At 34.3% G+C, this 19491-nt stretch overlaps 1 protein-coding gene across 2 annotated transcripts in view; it reads right to left on the bottom strand.

The window, feature by feature from the left end:
- Nucleotides 1-12024: 12024 nt before the first annotated feature.
- Nucleotides 12025-19491, bottom strand: part of RSPO3 (R-spondin 3) — a 77459-nt gene continuing 69992 nt past the window's right edge. The window contains exons 5-6 of one of the 2 annotated variants that reach the window (XM_081296483.1): nt 14046-14215; nt 12025-12618 (exon numbers count right to left, since the gene is read on the bottom strand). In XM_081296483.1, coding sequence (XP_081152609.1) covers nt 12583-12618; nt 14046-14215 — 206 coding nt within the window. In that variant the 3' untranslated portion in view covers nt 12025-12582. The other variant, XM_081296484.1, reaches the window with a different exon arrangement.

Genomic DNA, 19491 nt, shown 5'->3' with positions numbered 1-19491 from the left:
GTTCTCTGTAAGCAAGATTGCCTAAAAGTTAAGAAACTTGACCAAGGAAGGCAGCAATACAGATTGATTTTAGATTGAAAATAAGTTAAGGTGAAATAGCACTATTGGTTACATTTACATAGAAAAGAAGATAGCCAAATAAAGGAGAGAACAAAAATTATCTTGCTGAGAATTATGGACTGATATGAAGAATTGAAAGAATTGTAAAGGTGTGTATGTAGAACAGGTTCAAATGGAAATACTATTAACATTGACATTTGCTATAATGGTTAATGTTTTTAGTTGTATTTTTAGTTTTATCATGTTAGTATAATTCTAATCTTTGTTAAGCTATGAAATTTTATTACTTTTTCTTCTATGCCTAGCAGGTTAACATGCTGTAGTCTAATTTCTTTCTTCATAAAGTAGAATCAAGTAAATCACACCTTGACACTGTAGGCCATTTGTTGCCATTCCTTTATCATCCACAGCTAGACTTGGATTCCTTATCACGCCTTTGGTGAAGAAGTCATTAAAGAGCACCATATTAGCAAATCCAGGGGACATGTCCAATCTTTAAACTGACATTTTTTGTGAAATTTGATGTTAACTATACCTCCAAAATTTCTATGTCATCACTTTTTTAGATCTTGTTTACCTCTTATTCCGTCTTTTTTGGTTTTTCTCATAGTTTCTTTTTTCTCTGCTCATTTTCTAAATATTGTTAATTGTATTTCATCTTTTTTTCTTTTCTTTCACTCTGTTCTCCTTGGGCCACTCACTCATGCCTTCTGACATATTCATTAGATAGATGATTAGTTCTAAATCATTATCTTCACCTTTCCTACATTTTAACCAGAGACAGAACTATATTCCAGACTCATCATCACTGACCTCTCTCCTATACTGGAGAATCAACAAAGCAAACAATGACCCCCATCTTGACTGTGGATGATGTCTAATGACACTGCTCTACTCAGATACACCAGAAGGAAACATATGATTCCTTTGCTCACTTGCATTCTCCTATTGATCACCACTTTTTATGGCAACTACTTTCAAATGACCTCAGTTCCTCTCCATCCTTCTCTGAATTGATTTGGGCTCTTATTTGGGAGTTGACTAATATATATATATATATATATATATATATATATATATATATATATATTTTGGGGGGGTACCAGGGATTGAACTCAGGGAGCTCTACTACTGAGTCATATCCCTAGCCCTATTTTGTATTTTATTAGAGACAGGGTCTCACTGAGTTGCCTAGTACCTCGTCATTGCTGAGGCTGGCTTTGAACTTGTGATCCTCCTGCCTCTGCCTTCAGACCTGCTGGGATTACAGGCATGAGCCACCGGGCCCAGCCAACTAATATAATTTTATACTCCAATATTTAAACACACTTTTCATCAGCATCTTCATTTCTTTATTCTTAACCCATTCTTTCATTTCCACCAAAGGTAATTTTTTAAGGCAAATTGAATCATTTCATTGCCCTTTATAAACCTTTAACAGACTCATCACGGTTTTCAAGATAAAGTCCAGAATTTTCCCATTACACATAAAGCCATTTGTCATCTGTTCCCTGCCCACACACCTCCTAAATCTCTTGCCAGAGAACACAAAATCTGCTAGTAATTCAACAAACTGCATATTCTCTTTTATGTCAAGCTCTTCTTGTGGCCTGTGATACACAACCCAGTATTCTTTTCCTGGCAAGAAATACCCCTTGGCAAAGAAATTCTCCAACGTGAGGAATTAGTTCAGGTTCCTGAACACACATCCTCTCTTGCCCTGACATCCAAGACTGAGCAGCCTCATTCCTCTCACTCTGCACCATGAGGCACATACTTAGGCAAAACTACTTTAACAGTATTTGGATATTAGTATATGTTTCTTCCACAAGACAGTTTCAAGGGTTATAGTTTTCAGAATATATAAAGAACTGAAAATATTTAACACCTATAGAACAAGTAAGCAGTCAATAAGTGGGAAAATGAGAGGCACAGACATTTTTCAGAAGAAGTACAAATAGACAATAAATATATAACAAATGCTCAACATGTTTAGCTCTCAGGGAAATTCAAATCAAAACTGCATCAAGATTCCATCTCATGCTAGTCAGAATGGCTATTACTAAGAAAACAAAAAATAAAAAATGTTGGCAAGAATGCAGGGGAAAAGGAACAACACTAATATACTGTTGTTGGGAATGTAAATTATTACAGTCACTATAGAAAGCAGTATGGGGTTTCTTCCAAAAAACTAGAAATCGAACTACCCTGTAATCCAGCTATGCCACATCTGGGTATAACCTGAAGGAATTAAAATCATCATATAATAAAGATAACTGCATAAACATGTCTTCACAACACTATTTATAATAGCCAAGTTATGGAATCAGCATAGATACCCATCAGCAGATGAATAGATCGAGATGTGGTTATATACACACAATGTAGTATTATGTAGTCATAAAGAAAACATGAAATTTCGTCATTTGCAGGTAAATTAATGGAACTGGAGATCATCATGTTATGCTAAGTAAAGACAAGTATCATGTGTTTTCTTTCATATGTGGAATCCAGGGGAGTGGGAGATGACATGCAGGTGGAAAGGGGACTATTAGGGAAGGAGAAGAGGGACGGAGGGAGGAGAAAAGGGAGTAGTAAGAGAGGGTAACAGGGAAAGTAGATACGATCAAAGCATGTTATGTGCATGTATGAAAATGTCACAATGAAAATCACTATTTATACAATTAATATGTATGAATAATTACAATAAGAATGAAAAAAATGTAAGGATTTTTGTTTTATGGATTTACATTAGCAGCTGAAGCATGTTGCCTGGCAAATAGTAGATACACTGTAAATGCTCATTGAGAAAACTGAATGTTATGGAAAAATTAATTATTGAAAGGAATATATATATATATATATATATATATATATATATATATATATGAAATGTGTTTATAATTGTGTGTGTATGTGTGTGTCTGCTTCAGATTGACTTGAAAATTCTATTTTAAAGTATGTACAAAATCTAGCAAGCAACAATTTATGAGCAGCCATCATGTGCTTGGCATGCCACAAACTTCATTTCCTTTAATCCTTGCTGAAATTCTGTACAGTCTGTGATAATATATTAACTTTATGTGTGAAGGTACTGAGACTAGAAGAGCTTAAATTATTTTTCCAAGGTTGCACAGTCAACAGTAGAGAGATTTCCTGTCTCCAAAGGCAACTCGAGCCTCATTTCCCAGTGTTCCCTTAGCCTGTTCATCTTGACTGTGTCTTCAGGAGTAGAAGACAACTCCTGTATTAGTTGTCTCAGGATAATGGGGCAGGCTGATCAGGAGATAAACAGGAACAGAACAGCAGGACTCACTGCAGGGGCTGAGTGGAAGAGAACTGGTGGAAGAGATGTATTGGTACTCTTCTTCCTCCCTTTTTGTTGAATGGAATGTTTGCTTTTGGCTGATTATGTTTTATTTTGTTTCATTTAGAAGCTTGGAGAATCAAAGGAAAATGCTCTTTTAAAAACTTAAAATATGAATCAACTTTTGTTTTCATTTGTTGAATGAAAGGAAATGATTAATCATGGAAGCTGAGGATGATTCTTTTAAGTTTATTACCACAAATAGCCTGAGTGAATTTGACCTTACCTCCAACCTTGGTAATATCTGAAGAAAGGGAATCTGGAATTTAGGGCATCTTTATGTAGCCTGCCTACAACTGGTATTTGGTTAAGAAAAAATATTTGATAAAATTTTTGTTGTTTTTAAAAGGGAATTTTGTTGAAGAAAATGAATTTTTCTGGGATAGTTTAGGCCAGAGAGAAACACAATAGATTTATGTCATGAGGCACAGACTGAGTAGATGAAACCATATTTCACACTAGCTTAACTATCTTCCTCTGCCAAACACATACTCTATGGAAAGAGAGACAAGTACACGTTTAAAAATTACTAAATTGAATGTAATTATGTTTACATATTTATTGGACCAAATGAGAAATATTTTCTATTCCACTATAGTTAACAGCTTCCTTCCTTCCTTCCTTCCTTCCTTCCTTCCTTCCTTCCTTCCTTCCTTCCTTCCTTCCTTCCTTCCTTCCTTCCTTCTTCCACTTTCTTGTTCATATTCTTCTTATTATTTTATTGTTTTTCAGTACTGGGGATCCAGCCTAGGGTGCTCTATCACTCAGTTAGATCCCTAGCACTTATTATTTTTTATTTTGAGACAGTGTCTCTTAAGTTGTCCAGGCAGATCTCAAACTTGTGATTCTCCTGCCTCGGCCTCCCAAGTTGCTAGAATTACAGGTATGTAGCACCTTGACTGGCTACATTGTTTTTAAAAATCAAGATTTATGAGCTGGAACTAAAAACAAATGAGGGCATATATAAATTTGGAGTCATTTATCTCATTCTTTATTATTACTAGTTGTTATAAATAAGGCACAATGATTTTTAGGAGGTATTTACTCAACATTACATAAATTTGTAATGCTTTTGTTTCTTTGGCATTGGATATATAATACTAACTATGTCACCTACAAAAATCTGATCAGACTATTCTGTAAAACAAGTGAAGTGATTTCTTGGGCAAGGATCTGCATACCATTTCTTAAATTTACTAGGAGTGACATAATTAGCTTGTTCAGGATACACTTTTATAATGAAAATTTTGTGCTTTTCTAGCATATTAATTAGAAATTTTGGTTTCCCAAGGCAAAAAGAATGGATAGTTTTCTATCTAATATGAATTAGACCCTAGAATGAACCATTTTCATATCTAAATATCAGGTTTGCTAACTGAATGCTTATTATATGAGCTTCATATAGTTGAAAATAAGAGAATTAAAGCATTTACTAAGAGTATCCCAATTTGTGAGAAAAAATCATGTATAGGCCGGATTACATTCTTTGAAATTTTAAAATAAAAAATTTAAGTCTTTTGTTTGTGTTTGGTTGATAGTGGAAAACATTTCCCAAAATAAAAATGTAACCTCCATACTTTTATTACCAGTACTAAGAAAAGTTATCACTTTCTCTCACCCTACTCTATGTAAAGCTTTGCCTCCAGATGTTATTTCGTATTTATTTTGCAATGTTTATTATGACAGTCCAAGAAGTTTATATTTTAAAGACACATTGGCCAGTTTATAGAGAGACAGCTTCTTCAAGTGAAGACAGTTTACTTTGGGTGCGGGCTAAGCTATACAGCACTAGAGTCTGGTTCCCTCCAGTGTGTTCTCTATTATTCCTCATTTCCATTCTTTATGAGAACTCTGTTTTATTCTTTTCTTTCCTTTTTTAATACTGTTGGGCTTTACATGATTTACCTACCCGGAGAAATATCTGAGCTCCTGGAGCTGTTACCCTGCACAGGAAATGAAAGAAACACAGGATAGTTGATAGACCTTGGCACATTTGCTCCTAAGTTTGGCTTCTGTCAAAGGTGAAACTAGAATAGCTAGAGAATTTTTCAAGGCATCCAGGATAGAGAGAATACTTGGTTGTGTTTTGATAGACTCACTGGTGTTTCTCAAATGAGGCTTAGTCCTGGCTAGTTGGAGACTAAGGAGGTAGTAGGTGATTGTGTCTGTGAACCAAGGTTGTTGGGGGCCCCAAGTGCTAAAGATTCTGTCATCCATTTAAAACACTGCAAAATAAAGCAATATTAAAGTATAAAACCTGTAGAAAAAATTCAACAAAGATTTCACATTTTTTTCTATAATGACAACTTCATTGCCATTTGGATAATATTAAACAGCATGTATTTCAAAATTTATTTTGTAATATAAAGTAGCATTTTTAAAAAGCTATTCTTCCTTAACTCTTGCTCTGTTGAGTTCCTCAGAATGTGCTTAGGAAATCCAGTTTGTGGCAGGCCAGGCCAGGAGAATTATAGAATAGAAACTGTCACTGTGAGAGCCTGTGAAGTCTGGGGAAGTGCTGAGTATTGTTTTCCCTTAGGACTGGAGTGACAACATCCTTATAACCCTAAAGAAGCACTTCACAGTTAAGTGAAAGTGTCATCTTGCGATTTCAAGTGCATAGTGAACTTCACATTTAACTGTTTTCCTTCACTATTGTTTTCCCATGTTTTATAAAGTTATTTAGGATTTGTTTTCTGATATTCTTCTCAATTCACTTTTAACTTAATATTGCTTAACATTTAACTTAGTGTTTCAAGTGACATAGGGAAATCAGGACCATCTGCTACTTTTTCTTTGAGGATCTGAAATAATCTTAAGGAGACGCCTGTTAACGCTTTGACAATCACTAGACATTTTAACTATCTGGTATTCCCAGTAAAATGTGCCTCACAGGAATAATTGATTTTATTTTTTTGAAAACATCACTGGAAAGCAGATCATAATTTTGATTTTGCTGGCTAGTCAAATAGTTCAGTCCTGATTATTCTAACAGATAAGGAAGTTTTCTTTTAAATGGCTGATCAAACTACTCTTGATCTATGTGAATTGACCCTTAATTGTGTGTACTTCACATTTTTCTGGTTTATTTGGAGGGTATGGCATCAAACTTACAAGGTAAAGCAACCATAAAAGCAGTAATATATTTTCATATAGTTTTTATAGAATGGAAAACATTAGTATTTACTGTGGATGCTGGGTTTGATATATCACTTATTATAGATTAACAAAGACTTTTTACCTTCACCTAGAAACCTGATGGACAATTTTTGAATATTATGTAGTCTGTGTATATGACTATTTTCAAATATAGTCTTATAGCTCTACTGGCATCTCAATTATATGGTACTAACTAGCTATACATTAAAGGACAGAAAATGATGAGTTATTTGTTTATTTAAATAACACCTCATTAATGGATGAAAAGTGCATCTACTGACTGGTTTTTTATTTGTGTTCTAAAGTGACTACATTCAACTTGAAATATGTGATTTTCTTACAGTAATTTCTCTACTTATTCATCTCTAATTACACTTTGTTAACTTCATCTTAATTTATCTGTTATCTAATTGATAGAGCTTTGGGGGGGAGTAGGTTGTGGGAGATGGAAATGGTCGAGAGGCAAAGAAACTAATGCAGACTCTGAATTCAGTGGCTTAAATCTGCAATAAAGTCCATGATTAAAGAATCTATTTTGATAATCCTAATCAATTTGGAAAATCTAAAGACACTAAATAGTACATTTATTTATTACATTTATTTAATTACCTCTTCCTTTCTACAAATAATACCATTTTGAATTTGGATCATCTATTTCCACAAATTAAGCTCTGTTCTCTTAGCCTTTCCATATGTTCATATTAAGCTGTGTTTTAAACATTCCATAATCAACAAGTAGAAATGTTGACTTACTACAATAATTTATTCTTCTGCCCTGCCATGGTAAAACTCCAACTTTTAAAAGGAAACTGGCAATCAAGAAAGCTAGCACTTTTGGGCATAAAACTGAGTCATTTTCATAAAGTGACTCTGCCTGTCTTTTTTTAAATTATAAATTATTCTCAGTGCTGGTTTGGATAAAACTAAAATCTATTTCCTGGAGCATTTGATATATTCCTAAAGTGAGTCATAATCAATTTTTTGCAATGGGGAAAAAATCAGTAGGAATGAACCTAGTGATAAATTGAACCTCTTTCTAAACAGTTACCACATGAGGACAATCCCTTGGATGTTAAATATCAAGTGTTTTATTTTTTCTCCAGTTTTGTTTTGTTTTATTAAATTAATTCTTTAAAAATTACAAACAATAGTCTTTCCTTGGTTCTATATTAAGGGTAGAGGAACTTATTAAATATATCTTCTCCAATTTATTCCCATAATTTTTATGTCATGAGTTTTTTTTTTTCCTTTCCCTAACTAGTCAACCAAAAAAAAAAAAAAAACCCATAAATCAGCAAAGTTTAGGAGCAAAGCAGGGAGGCATTAAAGACCAGGATGATCCTATAGCTGCCATGAACAATTCAGAGCCCCAAGGCATGTCTGTCTGTCTGTCTCTCTCTCTCTCTCTCTCTCTCTCTCTCCCCCTTCCTTCCTTCCTTCCTTACCTTCCTCCTTCCTCCTTCCTTCCTTCCTTCCTTCCTTCCTTCCTTCCTTCCTTCCTTCCTTCCTTCCTTCCTTCCTTCCTTTCCTTCTTTTCTTCTTCTTCTTCTTCTTCTTTTTTTTGGCATGGCATTCTCTAGGACAGTCTGTACATGGCTGTTAAATAATGAACTTTACTTTAACAGTAAAAGGATAAAAGGAAGGATTTCATTTTGGGGGGAAACAGAATTTCTTTTTCTTTTTATAAACCTGAGATCATCATGGCCAGATGGTTGACTGAGCTGGTGCAGAATTTCGTACCTTTTGGGAAACTGGGACCAACCAGGAGTGTGCATGGTCCAGGGGGAACAGGTATAGATGGTAGCGTTAACTGACACAAAGATATCTCCAGATTAGGACTCAAGATTTAGTAGTAGCTTATTTTATTATGTTTGGGTATATTTACCAAGTAAATATACAAGATGAAATATGTAATATTTACAGGGTGAAATTTTTTTCTCAGGGGCATCTTTGATGTAGCTCCAATGCCAGCAGCTACAGAAGAAATATACCAGAAGAAAGGTTGCATGCCCAAACATGTGGTTGCCACAGGTATTACTACTTCCATTGATTTCTTTTGGGGAAGGATTTGGATAATATCCTCTAAGGATAAAATCTCCAATAAAGTCAGAGTGTGAGGAATGGGAAAAGAAACACAATTTCTTATAGTAGATAGCAACTGGATAGTGAAAATAATAGCTTATGTATTTATTATACTCTGCAATTTCAAAGCATTTTTAATGCAGAGTTATTTTAGATTTTATTCTGAAGATGTTTCTAAAATTCTTAAATAGTTGTTACATTGGTTTTAAAGTCTAACTCTTACTTGGAATCTATTTTTGACAGAAATAAGGAGTTATTAGCTAAAATTTTAACTGATATTAATAAGCGCAAAAGCTAATGCCTCAGTTAAACCTCAATTGTCCAGAACATTTTGGTAATTAAAATTAGTATTCAGATGTGTTTAAAAACTTTTCTAATATGTATTTTCCAATTCACTGTGTTTAAAACTTAATCTTTAGTAGATGATTCAGTCTTGGATTGTTTTAACATCGTTTTGAACAATTTTCATTCCACACAACTATAGATAATGGCAGTATAAGCATTTTTCAAACTGTCTATATGTTAGATTACTTTATAGTCATATAATTTTGCCTTCTGAAATTTTCATTTGTTGATTTTGCAGTTAGTGGAATATTGCTACTCATGGAGTTTCTTCTACAATTGTATTTTAATGTAAAAGTAATTACTATTTTGGGGGGTTTGTCCCTCCTGCTCCTTTTCTCTGTTTTCCTTCCTTTTTCCTCCATTTCTCCCTCCTCCCCTTTCTTTCTCCCTCCCTCCCTTTCTCCTTCCCCCCCTTTCTTTTCACTTTCCTTTTTGTTAACTATTTATGTGATGCAAATGTTGGCCTCTGAGTTATTTGAGAGACAGGATGGGTGAAAAAAGATGTTAACAACTAAACTCCTGATATTAAATGTCTGAAAGTAGCTGTGAGAAAGTGAGGCATGGTATGAAGGAAGTAGCTTCAGTCAATTCCAAAAGTGAAGAGATGTGTTACTGCTTCTTTTCAGATCATTGTAATTCTGAATGGGACAGTGCTGGTGAATACCTTGTTTGCGTACTGGAAGAAAACTGAATTGAGGGTTTTTCCAAAATTGTAAAGGGCTACAGAAATCCAAGATTTTCCAAGGGTTTAGATTCCATGGTGTGAACTTTGGATTTTCTCTAATAGCACACAAATCTCATTTTTCTTATTTATTCTTTTTACCTACCAATGCATTTGTGTCCCTTCCAACCCTGGGCTCCAACTCATTCACAGGCTCCTGGAAGCTGTCACCCATACACTTACACAGATCTATACCCAAATACATTAGTGGGCATGTTTCAGGTTCAGGTTCAGGGCTAAGTCTTATGCTGGGTTGAGGCCTCTAAGATTGTTTTCTCAGCCTGCTTCATGAGGTTATTATTCCAGATCATGGGAAAGCACTTTAATATGTAATGCCATAGGTCATCTTTGAACTAACAATGCATATTTTAAGGGATATGATGACTGGAAAGAAACACAGGCTTGGAAATTGGCCGGCCCTCAGTGGGACTTCCAGGCTCACTGGTTGGTAATTGTGACTTTGGGTACTTCTCTGTGTCTCAGTTTCCTCATTTATAAAACAAGGATATCAGTAACCTCTTCAGATGGCTCTTCATGTAATTATGTAACAAAGCTTGGTAAAAGGGCGATTGGCTAGCATAAAGGATATCTAGCCATTTGTTTTGCTTCTTTTTACTAAAATACCTAGGAATTAAATGTTTATGATCTACTAAGTTAGTGAGATAAAATACTCAAAACGGGAAAATTCTCAATTGATCTGACCACCAGGTTTATTTAATCTTATTTTAGTGACTATCAGACTCCAGATAAAAACTCCCTTTGAATTACAACTTAGCCTTTGATAGAAGACTTTCCCTCTATTTTGAAGTAACAGTTACAGTTGTGTTGAGAAAGAATCTAGTCATTTCATTTGCTATTAAAATACATCCATGGGAAAGATGGAGTATCTTTACTATGTCCATTTATAAAAGTGCAGATTCTTAAGAATAAGTAATATTTTAATTTTAAGAAGATCCAAAACAAATTGTAAACTGGGATTTATCTGTGAGTTGCTATTACTCATTTCATTTCCATGATTCTTATCTATGTTCTTGGAAATGATCACATGTGTTCACTTATATGGATATAATCACATATCATTATTCAGGAAATAAAATTAATTTATATGTATGACTTGTGGAATTAGTCGTTACATCTTTTTATTTATTTGTCTATGGAATAGTTGTTATTCTATTGAATGATGAAACTTTCAGTTTTCATTACAACCTTGTGAGAAGCATCACCACTTCAATTTTGCAGATGAAGAAGGAGACTCTGAGAGACACACAACTTTCCAAGGTCACACATATTACAACCGGTTAGTAGCACTATTCTAGCATTCACATAGACTGTTTAACTTGAGTCTTCTCATTTTCTTTATCATCTTGATTTGTGGGGATCTGCCCCCTCTTGGCATTAGCTGTATTTATGTGTCCTGTTCCCTACCTATGTTTTTCTATTCCTATGTTTTTATTACCATTAACATGAACCACTTATAACTTGATAACATCAGAGCAGCAGTGTTCAATCTTTATTCTCTGACAGTCTGTACCTTTCCACTTTGAGAAGTAGGGTTAGGAGAATTTCCAAAGGACACTGTTACTATTGAGGACTTATGAGGGGCATTAACCTGAAATCTGACAAAGGTCAAATGTTCCCTTCCCTGGGACTACAATGATCATTTCCTGCCCCACTCTTTGATATTGCACATGAGAAATGCGGACCCAGAGAAGTTATGTGACTTACCAATGGTTACACACCTGGGACTTCAACATAAATCTTCTGATGGTAGAACAGAGGCCACCCTCTGGTTACAAAGCAGAATTTGATGACCAGGTCAGGGGCCTGGATCAGACACTCATAAATTTTTGTTGCTGATTTGTCTCATTTCTCATTGTATCAATACGTGTTCTCATAAAAAAATGTGATTTGTATGGGAACTTTATCGGAAAGCTGCTAATGAATTTTTACTGTTTTGAGGGTTTCTAATTTGAATATCATATGATTCCATGTGCCTAAGCATCTATTAGGGTAGATTGAGAATTATAGCTAAAATTAATGTTGCCTTTGTCTTCACCCAGTGTATGTAGATCAATGTTAGTTTTCATTTCTTTTTCCTTGGTATTTTTACTTAAGTTTTGTATGAAGAATTTAGATCTCTCATGGTCTGGAGGACCATATGGGAAGTCATGTTAGTCCTTTGCCACCATTGTTATATCCTGATCCGCCCCTTCCTCAGGATTGCATATGCAGATAAAGACCTTCCCAATAAGTGCATGTTGAAAGAATAAGGACAATGAGAAACACAGAAAGAGATGCAAAAGCAATCTGGCTACTTATTTTCAAGCACAAAGATGGTGTTTGATACCATCCAAAAGTTTTAAAACATGGAGACAAAGCTTCCACCTAACAATTCTGCAGGATAATGTTTGTTTCCCTTAGCAACCTAAACTCTAGTTGAAGATAATATTAGAATTACTTTTTACATTGGAAACAGTAGTTTAAAGTAGTTGAAATAATTATGTTGTGTGGACAAAGAAAGAAGGACCAGAGTAAGAAGCAGGAATACATCATTTTCAAGTTTTATGTCTTAGAATCGGAAAACCAATTAAGCCCAGCAGTCCACATGAGCAGTGCAGTTGATGGAGAACAGGGCCCAGAGATAGAGAGACAGAAGCAGATTCACTGCAATTCTTCAGAAAGTAGACATGTTTGAGAGAGCTAGGAAGCATGGTGGACAGGGCAGCTGTATGTCCTTCCATTACAGCAGGAAGCCTAAGGGTCATGAGATTCTGTGGTGCATACTCTCAGAGGCCTCCTCCTGGACTGGCTTGGCTGGTCCTCTGTGAAACACTGGTGAAGCCTTCAGCTAGGGTGAAATCAAGTCCCAAAAGAGATCCACAGACTGAGAAAATATGGAGAAGAAAAGGTTAAACACTGAAGATGCAGGAGAAAAACAACATGTAGGAAAAGATGCTCATTTCTAGGCAAAGAAGAGGGAGCAGTGAGACCATTTTGGTAGGCTCATGTGGCCAAAACTAATTGTGTTGGTTTATTAAGAAAGAAAAATTGAATAAGTATCTCCTAACACTCTGTCAGTAAGTCTCCACTGGCTCAGATAAAGATGGATGCAAAGAGAAAACATTGAGAAACATTATATGCTTTGGATTACGCAGGTCACAGTTTCTCTGATTTGGCAGAATTCTCAGGTCTCTACAAGTAACAATGACTCAATAAAACCAACGATAAAACAAAGTGAACTAAACTTTAAAAACTATGAACAAATATATTTATTGTGGTGGCTTTCTCCCCTACTAGATACACCTTGTTAGAAAGTAGTATCCCTTTTAGTTCCAGGTGAACCATTAAGCAGGTAATAAAATCATTTTTCCCTCATTGAGAGAGAAAGAAAACACATGACTTTGCAAACGTGTCATATTCTCCTTGCTCTATTTTTTTTGTTTTCTATGACATCAGAGTTTTCTTCTAATAAGTATGATTTTGTTTTTGGAAGAAAGTTACAGGCACATGTTTACAGACTTATATAATCCAAGGGGTAGCAGAGGCTAAACCACACAGTGCTGACACAGATTGGAGACCTGTTCCAGGAGATCACAACCCTTCACAGTTTGGGAGAGCAAAAAAGTAATCTCCAGTTCTATATTTCTTCCACATTTTGCCTTCCTCCAATCCCATACAGTATATTTATCTCTGGTATGCACTCTCATATTTCTTGCAGAAGTATAGGATGCGGACAATAGAAGTAATCTTAAAACAGTTGTTTCTGTGATGATAGATCCTATGATTCCAAATGCCAGGCCCTAATACTGAGTGAGCATTCTCTAGATTTCCTGAACAAAAAAAACCACATTGTCTTAGAACATTGTTTTTCTCCCCCTGATCTTTTCTTTGTTTTCAAGGGATATGGCATCTTTGAATTTTCAGAATTATCTTCTGCTTCTTAAAACAATAGCTCCAAAAAATTTTTATAGGGAAAAGAGGCTTCTTCTCCAGATATCATCATTACATTAATGATAACTTATTGATAATAATGGACAAAATTTTCTTGTGTTTTAAAAATGCTTAGAAGCATGTAAGATAACCATTCATAAGTATCCCTTCTTTGAACTTTTGGCTCTTTGTTGTTAACTATGCTCATATGAAGAATATAGCAACTATTTGCAATGTTGTTTAGACAGAGCAATAACAGATATGTAGTCCATTGTTGTTCTAATGGCTAGAACACCTGTCCTGGGCATCTGGCTGAGATAGCAGCATCATGAGTCTACAATAATCTCATGGGACCATCTAGTGTACTGTGCTGACTGATACCGATTTCTGTGTCTTTTCTTGAACTTTTCGCTTCTTCTGCTGTGGTTTGTCTTTGTTTTCTCGTTGTTCTGGGGTTTCTCTACTTGATTCCAGACCTTTGTTGTCAGGGAGAGCTTCCTTACTTTCTTCTTTATTAAGTTTTTTCCTTTTCCTCTCTCTTCCTTTTTTCCCTGAAATAAAAGGACACTCCTTTAAAAATTATGTTCAATTATGTTCCACTAGGTTTTTCTAAGTTTTTAAAAAATGTCTCATGTTTCACTTGAGCATGGCATATCATACCCATTGATAGCAAATATTTACTCTTTACATCCTTCATTCAAATACTTTTTTAAGTCCTTGCAATATTTCCAACAATGTAAACATGAAATGCATATACAATATAATGACACAACTAGTTTGAACGCTGCAGAATTCTATTCCTATAGGTTTGAGGTTTATTTAACATATTACTTATGTCTAGTTAATAAATAGAAAATTTCAAATATATTTCTTACCATCGAAAATATTTACTAATATAAATATTTTATCTAGCTCCTCTTTAAGGTATCATTTTGTATTCAGAATTTTTCAAGTAATATTTACATATTTGCAATCTGACAAGATATTTGCAAGCCCTCCAGGAAGAGAATTGATTATCATAACAAATATGGAAATAATTCGTGATGAGTACAGGATAAATTGTACTTTTTATTAACACAAATATCTGTATTTTGAAATCAATTTATATTTCAATTTCTCTATGTGTTAGGGTGCTATAGATAACTTTTCAATAATCCTGTGGTATAGGCTAAAAGGGCAGGGATTTTTTTATTTCTATTGACCAAATAAGTAGGTATTTATTGGATATATACTGGATTCCATGGAGACTCTGGACGTTGAACTGGATTTGAAGCATAGATTTCTTTAGTCAGATTCAGATTGTGAGGTATTTTTCACAAGAGGGACAAACAGTCCTTTTTCATGTGGGAAGACATATTGTAGCCAACATGGCACCAGGGTGAAGAACGAATTTTATTCCACTGACATTATAAAACCTCTGAGAATTTTACAGACAGCAATTTAATCAAATTATATGAGCCTGACACCAAATTAGATGTATTGTTTTCATTTCTTTCTAAAAAGTGAGTTAACTAAAGTTCTATTATGCAAACATTTTATATGTTTAATCAACAGTGGAATGGTTTTAGTAACATTCACTAACACATATATACCAAGGAGAAATTACTTATACTCAATTCAGTATCACAGTAAATGGAAACTAGGAACCAAGTATCCCTCAATGTGCAACAAATTCTGAATGTGTAGCCTTGTACACTGGGACATGTAAAATTTAAAATCAGTCTGTCTACAATAAGTAACTCTGGACTAGTTATTTTGGAAAAATTATTTGCATGAGAGAACCAAAGAATTTTCATGTTCTGAAACAGACTGCAAATATTGAATTCAGTGGTTTGGCCCTTCTTTTTCTGAGGTCTGGTTACCAAGTCCTAGGGAGCAGTATTATTAATATTGTATACATATCCTAGGCCAATAGTCTCCTTAGATTAATGATTTTATGCCATAAATATATCAGGAGATTATATTTACAAAACCTTCCAATTACTTTTATGAAAACTTTTCTTGTTGGGCTCAACATAACACATCTCTACATTTTGAACTCTAGAATAGTTAATAAAAATGAGAATTCAGATAGGGGTAAAGCAAATATAATATTATTTGAGGTATATAGAGATCAACAAAAATACTAGAGGCAATTATCACTTCTAAGTGGAACTACTTATCCACAAATTTGCCATTTCTATTATTCTTTTCACTGTAAAGAATATTGCTATGTTGGTGAGATTTCTATCTACCAACAGAATCCAGAGCCTCTTTTTCATGCTAGATTTAATGACTACATATTTGACTTGAACATGGTCATGAACTAAACAGAGAAAATTGGAGAGTAAATTTAAAGTAAAATTACTTCCTGAATATGCAGCATAATTTAAACTTTATAAAGCTACACAAACTGAAAAAGAGAAATGCTAGTTTTCATAGGGGGTACTTGGTTTTCAGAAGGAGATGTGGCAAAGGTTGGATTACATAATATTTCCATTTTGAAGCATATTTCGGAGGTGTTCAAGTTCAGCTCTGAAAAAACTGTGAATGAAAATCATTCCAAAGTTTCATAAAAATTACTGACCCTAAACAAAATGTTATTTTTATGGAAATTATCCAGAAGTTCAGTGTTTGACATTGTTCTCTTGATGATGATCCAACATCTTACAGCTGTGATCCCAACCATAGTGTTTTAGAAACTTAAGAAATATATTGTTTCTTTCTTGGTTACAGATTGATTTATATGTTTTTTTAGCCACTCTTGACAATATGCTCAACTCGCAGAGCATTTCTGTTTATTAGCAAGCTGATATGATTATTTCTTAAGACAGGCAGAAACATTTTTGGAAGTATCTTGAAACTCACTATTATAGCTTTATTACCCAAGGAAAAACTATTTAGTCTGGGCAGTGAGTGAAAGGGGAGGATCTGGTGAAGTAACAGGAAACTAACACATTGTACACTTTTGCTGCCCAAGAGAGGGTGATTGTGCAATAGAAAAATGGGATTATTATTATTTTTTTTACAGACCATGTGTTAGTGGTTGGAAATGCTAACTACCCCTCTGCATAAATAATATATTTTCCTCCTATCCAAGAAATAAAATAGAAATGCAAAAGAGTGACTGTAGTCCATTAAAAATCATGTGCGATTTAGGGTGATTTTGTAAGGTTTTCATTAAAGGAGACTTCTTTTTCTATTTTTGTGACTCGATGACTTTTCATTGATGTGGTTAATAGTTATTCTATGACTTAAAAAAACATTTCTGCAAATTAAGCCTTCCAGTAATAAAAAATCCACCATGTACATGTTTTGAAACTATGTGTGTAGAATGCACAGACCATGTGTGCCTGAACTGGATTGTGCAGTTATACAATGCATAACAGAATGTTCATCTCTCCTTGGTGTTCTAGTCATGAGGATGACAAGGACTCTGTCCTCATGAATAGATTACTACTGTTATGGGACTGGGTTTTTTAGGAATGAGTTTCTGATAAAAAGGATGAGTTTCATCAATTTCGTCTTACACATACTCTTTTGTCTTTCCATCATGTTGTGATGTAGTTTCCTAGTTCCCACAAGAAGATCTTCATCAGATGCTGGTGCCATGCTCTTGAATTCCTCCTCCAGAACCATGAATCAAGTAATCTTCTATTCTTTATAACTTACCCAGTCTATGATATTCTGTTATAGCATCAGCAAATGGACTAAGATAATCCTTGTAGGGAAACACTATGATGTAAGATTTAAGAACACTGTCTTTAGAGTCAGAAAAACACTGTGTTCAAATTCTAAGTCTGCCACCAATAGTTGGGTGACCTTTGGCAAGTTTCTGATATTTCTCAGGATGAATTGATATTTCAACTATGAATAATCATTATTACCTGTTAAACTTTGTAAGAATTAAATGAGGTGTTTGTAGAACAGTTGATTAATATGTGCCTGAACTACTAATCATCAGACAAATGAAAGCTGAAATTATTAACTCATTATATAAACATGAATTTAGCCCCTACTTCATGCCAAAAATATGCTAAAACCTGGAGATACAAATGAGATATTGAGATCAACACATTAGTCACACACCAATGCCAAAATAGAGACAGGCAAAATATCTATTTGGAACACAAGGTGGAGGGAGAACATTAAACTCTTCCAACAGAGACTGAAAAGGGTGAGATGATATTCCAGTTGAGCTTTAAAAACATGTCATGAGTTTTCAGACTAATAAACTAGAAGGGCAATCCAGGCAGTGAACAATATAACATCATGAAGGCATGCAAGGACAGTGTATTCTGGAGCACTGGAAGTAGACTTCCTCCATTTGATCAGAGTCTATATATAGGATATTACTGAGAGGCCTGGAAAGACATACAGGGCTCAATTGCCAAGTTGGGAATTTTTCCTGAGACTCAATGGCACTGGAGAAGGGAAAATATCAGAATCTGAGAGCAGGACAGAATTTTGATGGTTTATAAAAGACCAATGGAATATGCTAATATGTGACTTTGTTTCCTTTACAGAAAACTGATTTAAGTTATATGAATCCATTGAGGGAATATTTTCAGGGGCTGATATTTATATTTGAGCCTTAACTTTTGAAAGAGTAGCTAAAATCTCTGTGCAGACAATGACATCATTATTATTTATGTTGTACACTACCATTACATAAGTGAATGGATAATAGACATTTTTGAGCCTTTGAAATTATTCTATTTTTTAAATTTTTTTTAGTTGTAGTTGAACACAGTACCTTTATTTTATTTGTTTATTTTATGTGGTGCTGAGGATTGAACCCAGGGCCTTGCATGTGCTAGGCAAGCACTCTAACGCTGAGCCACAACCCCAGCCCCTGAAATTATTGAATTAATACAAGCATATACAAGCTTTTATATAAGCACTTTCTAAGATCTTTTAAAGACCAGGTTCCAAACAGATATGACTTAAAAATACGGATTCCTTGGAGATTGTGATTTGTTAGTTTCAGTTTGTTCTGATTGTATTCACATTAAGAACTATATTTGTAGAACAATATGAATACCCATTTTCCTTGAATAGATACAATTAAAGTTTATTTCAAATTACATGGTTACTCATTTGAATTACTTTTCCAAGTGGATATTTTCCTACTAATTTTTAGGGAAACTTTTCTAATTAGGTACATTTGAATAGTCACCCAGTTATCATATGAAAATCCTTGCAGAATTTTTCTTTACCAATTTTCTGTTAAAATGCAAATATGAGCACAAAAGAATAAACATATAAAAATAACAAAGAGATAAGAAAATGATCCTGAATTATTTTTCCCAAGATATATTTAAATTCCAAGTGAAAATACAAACCTTAGAAAATTTTCAATATCCTTTTAAACATACCATGATTATTAATAAAAGGGATGCCTTCCATAGAATGAGAAACCTAATTCATTTACCAAGAATTACTTAAATTATGAATGTGAGTTAGTGATGTTTAGAAATGATCTGTCCATAGTTTTTTAAAGGGCTTCTTTATGAAGTTCCTACAAAGTGTCACTAAGGGGAGCCAATGAGCTTTAAGCGGTTACACTTCCCAAGCTAAACTAGGTTATGATTTTTTCCCCAAAGCAAAAATGTATCCCACATTCTAGACTGAGGACTGAATGATTCTATGACTCCAACCATTCAAATAAATATCCAATTTAAGAGAAAAATTTTCTTTCTGTCCTTTACTTGTAAAATGAAATTCAATTGGAAGTTCATGGCTTTCAGCCTTCCAAAAAGCACAAATGGTGGGGAAAGGGATTCATCTGATGATTTTTAAATATGGAGCTGGCCTTGGTTTTTATATAGACAGGATAAAAATTTGA

The sequence above is a fragment of the Spermophilus citellus genome (genome assembly GCF_964194105.1).
Source record: "Spermophilus citellus genome assembly, chromosome: 5".
Taxonomy (NCBI): domain Eukaryota; kingdom Metazoa; phylum Chordata; class Mammalia; order Rodentia; family Sciuridae; genus Spermophilus; species Spermophilus citellus.
This window is presented reverse-complemented; position numbering and strand designations above follow the sequence as displayed.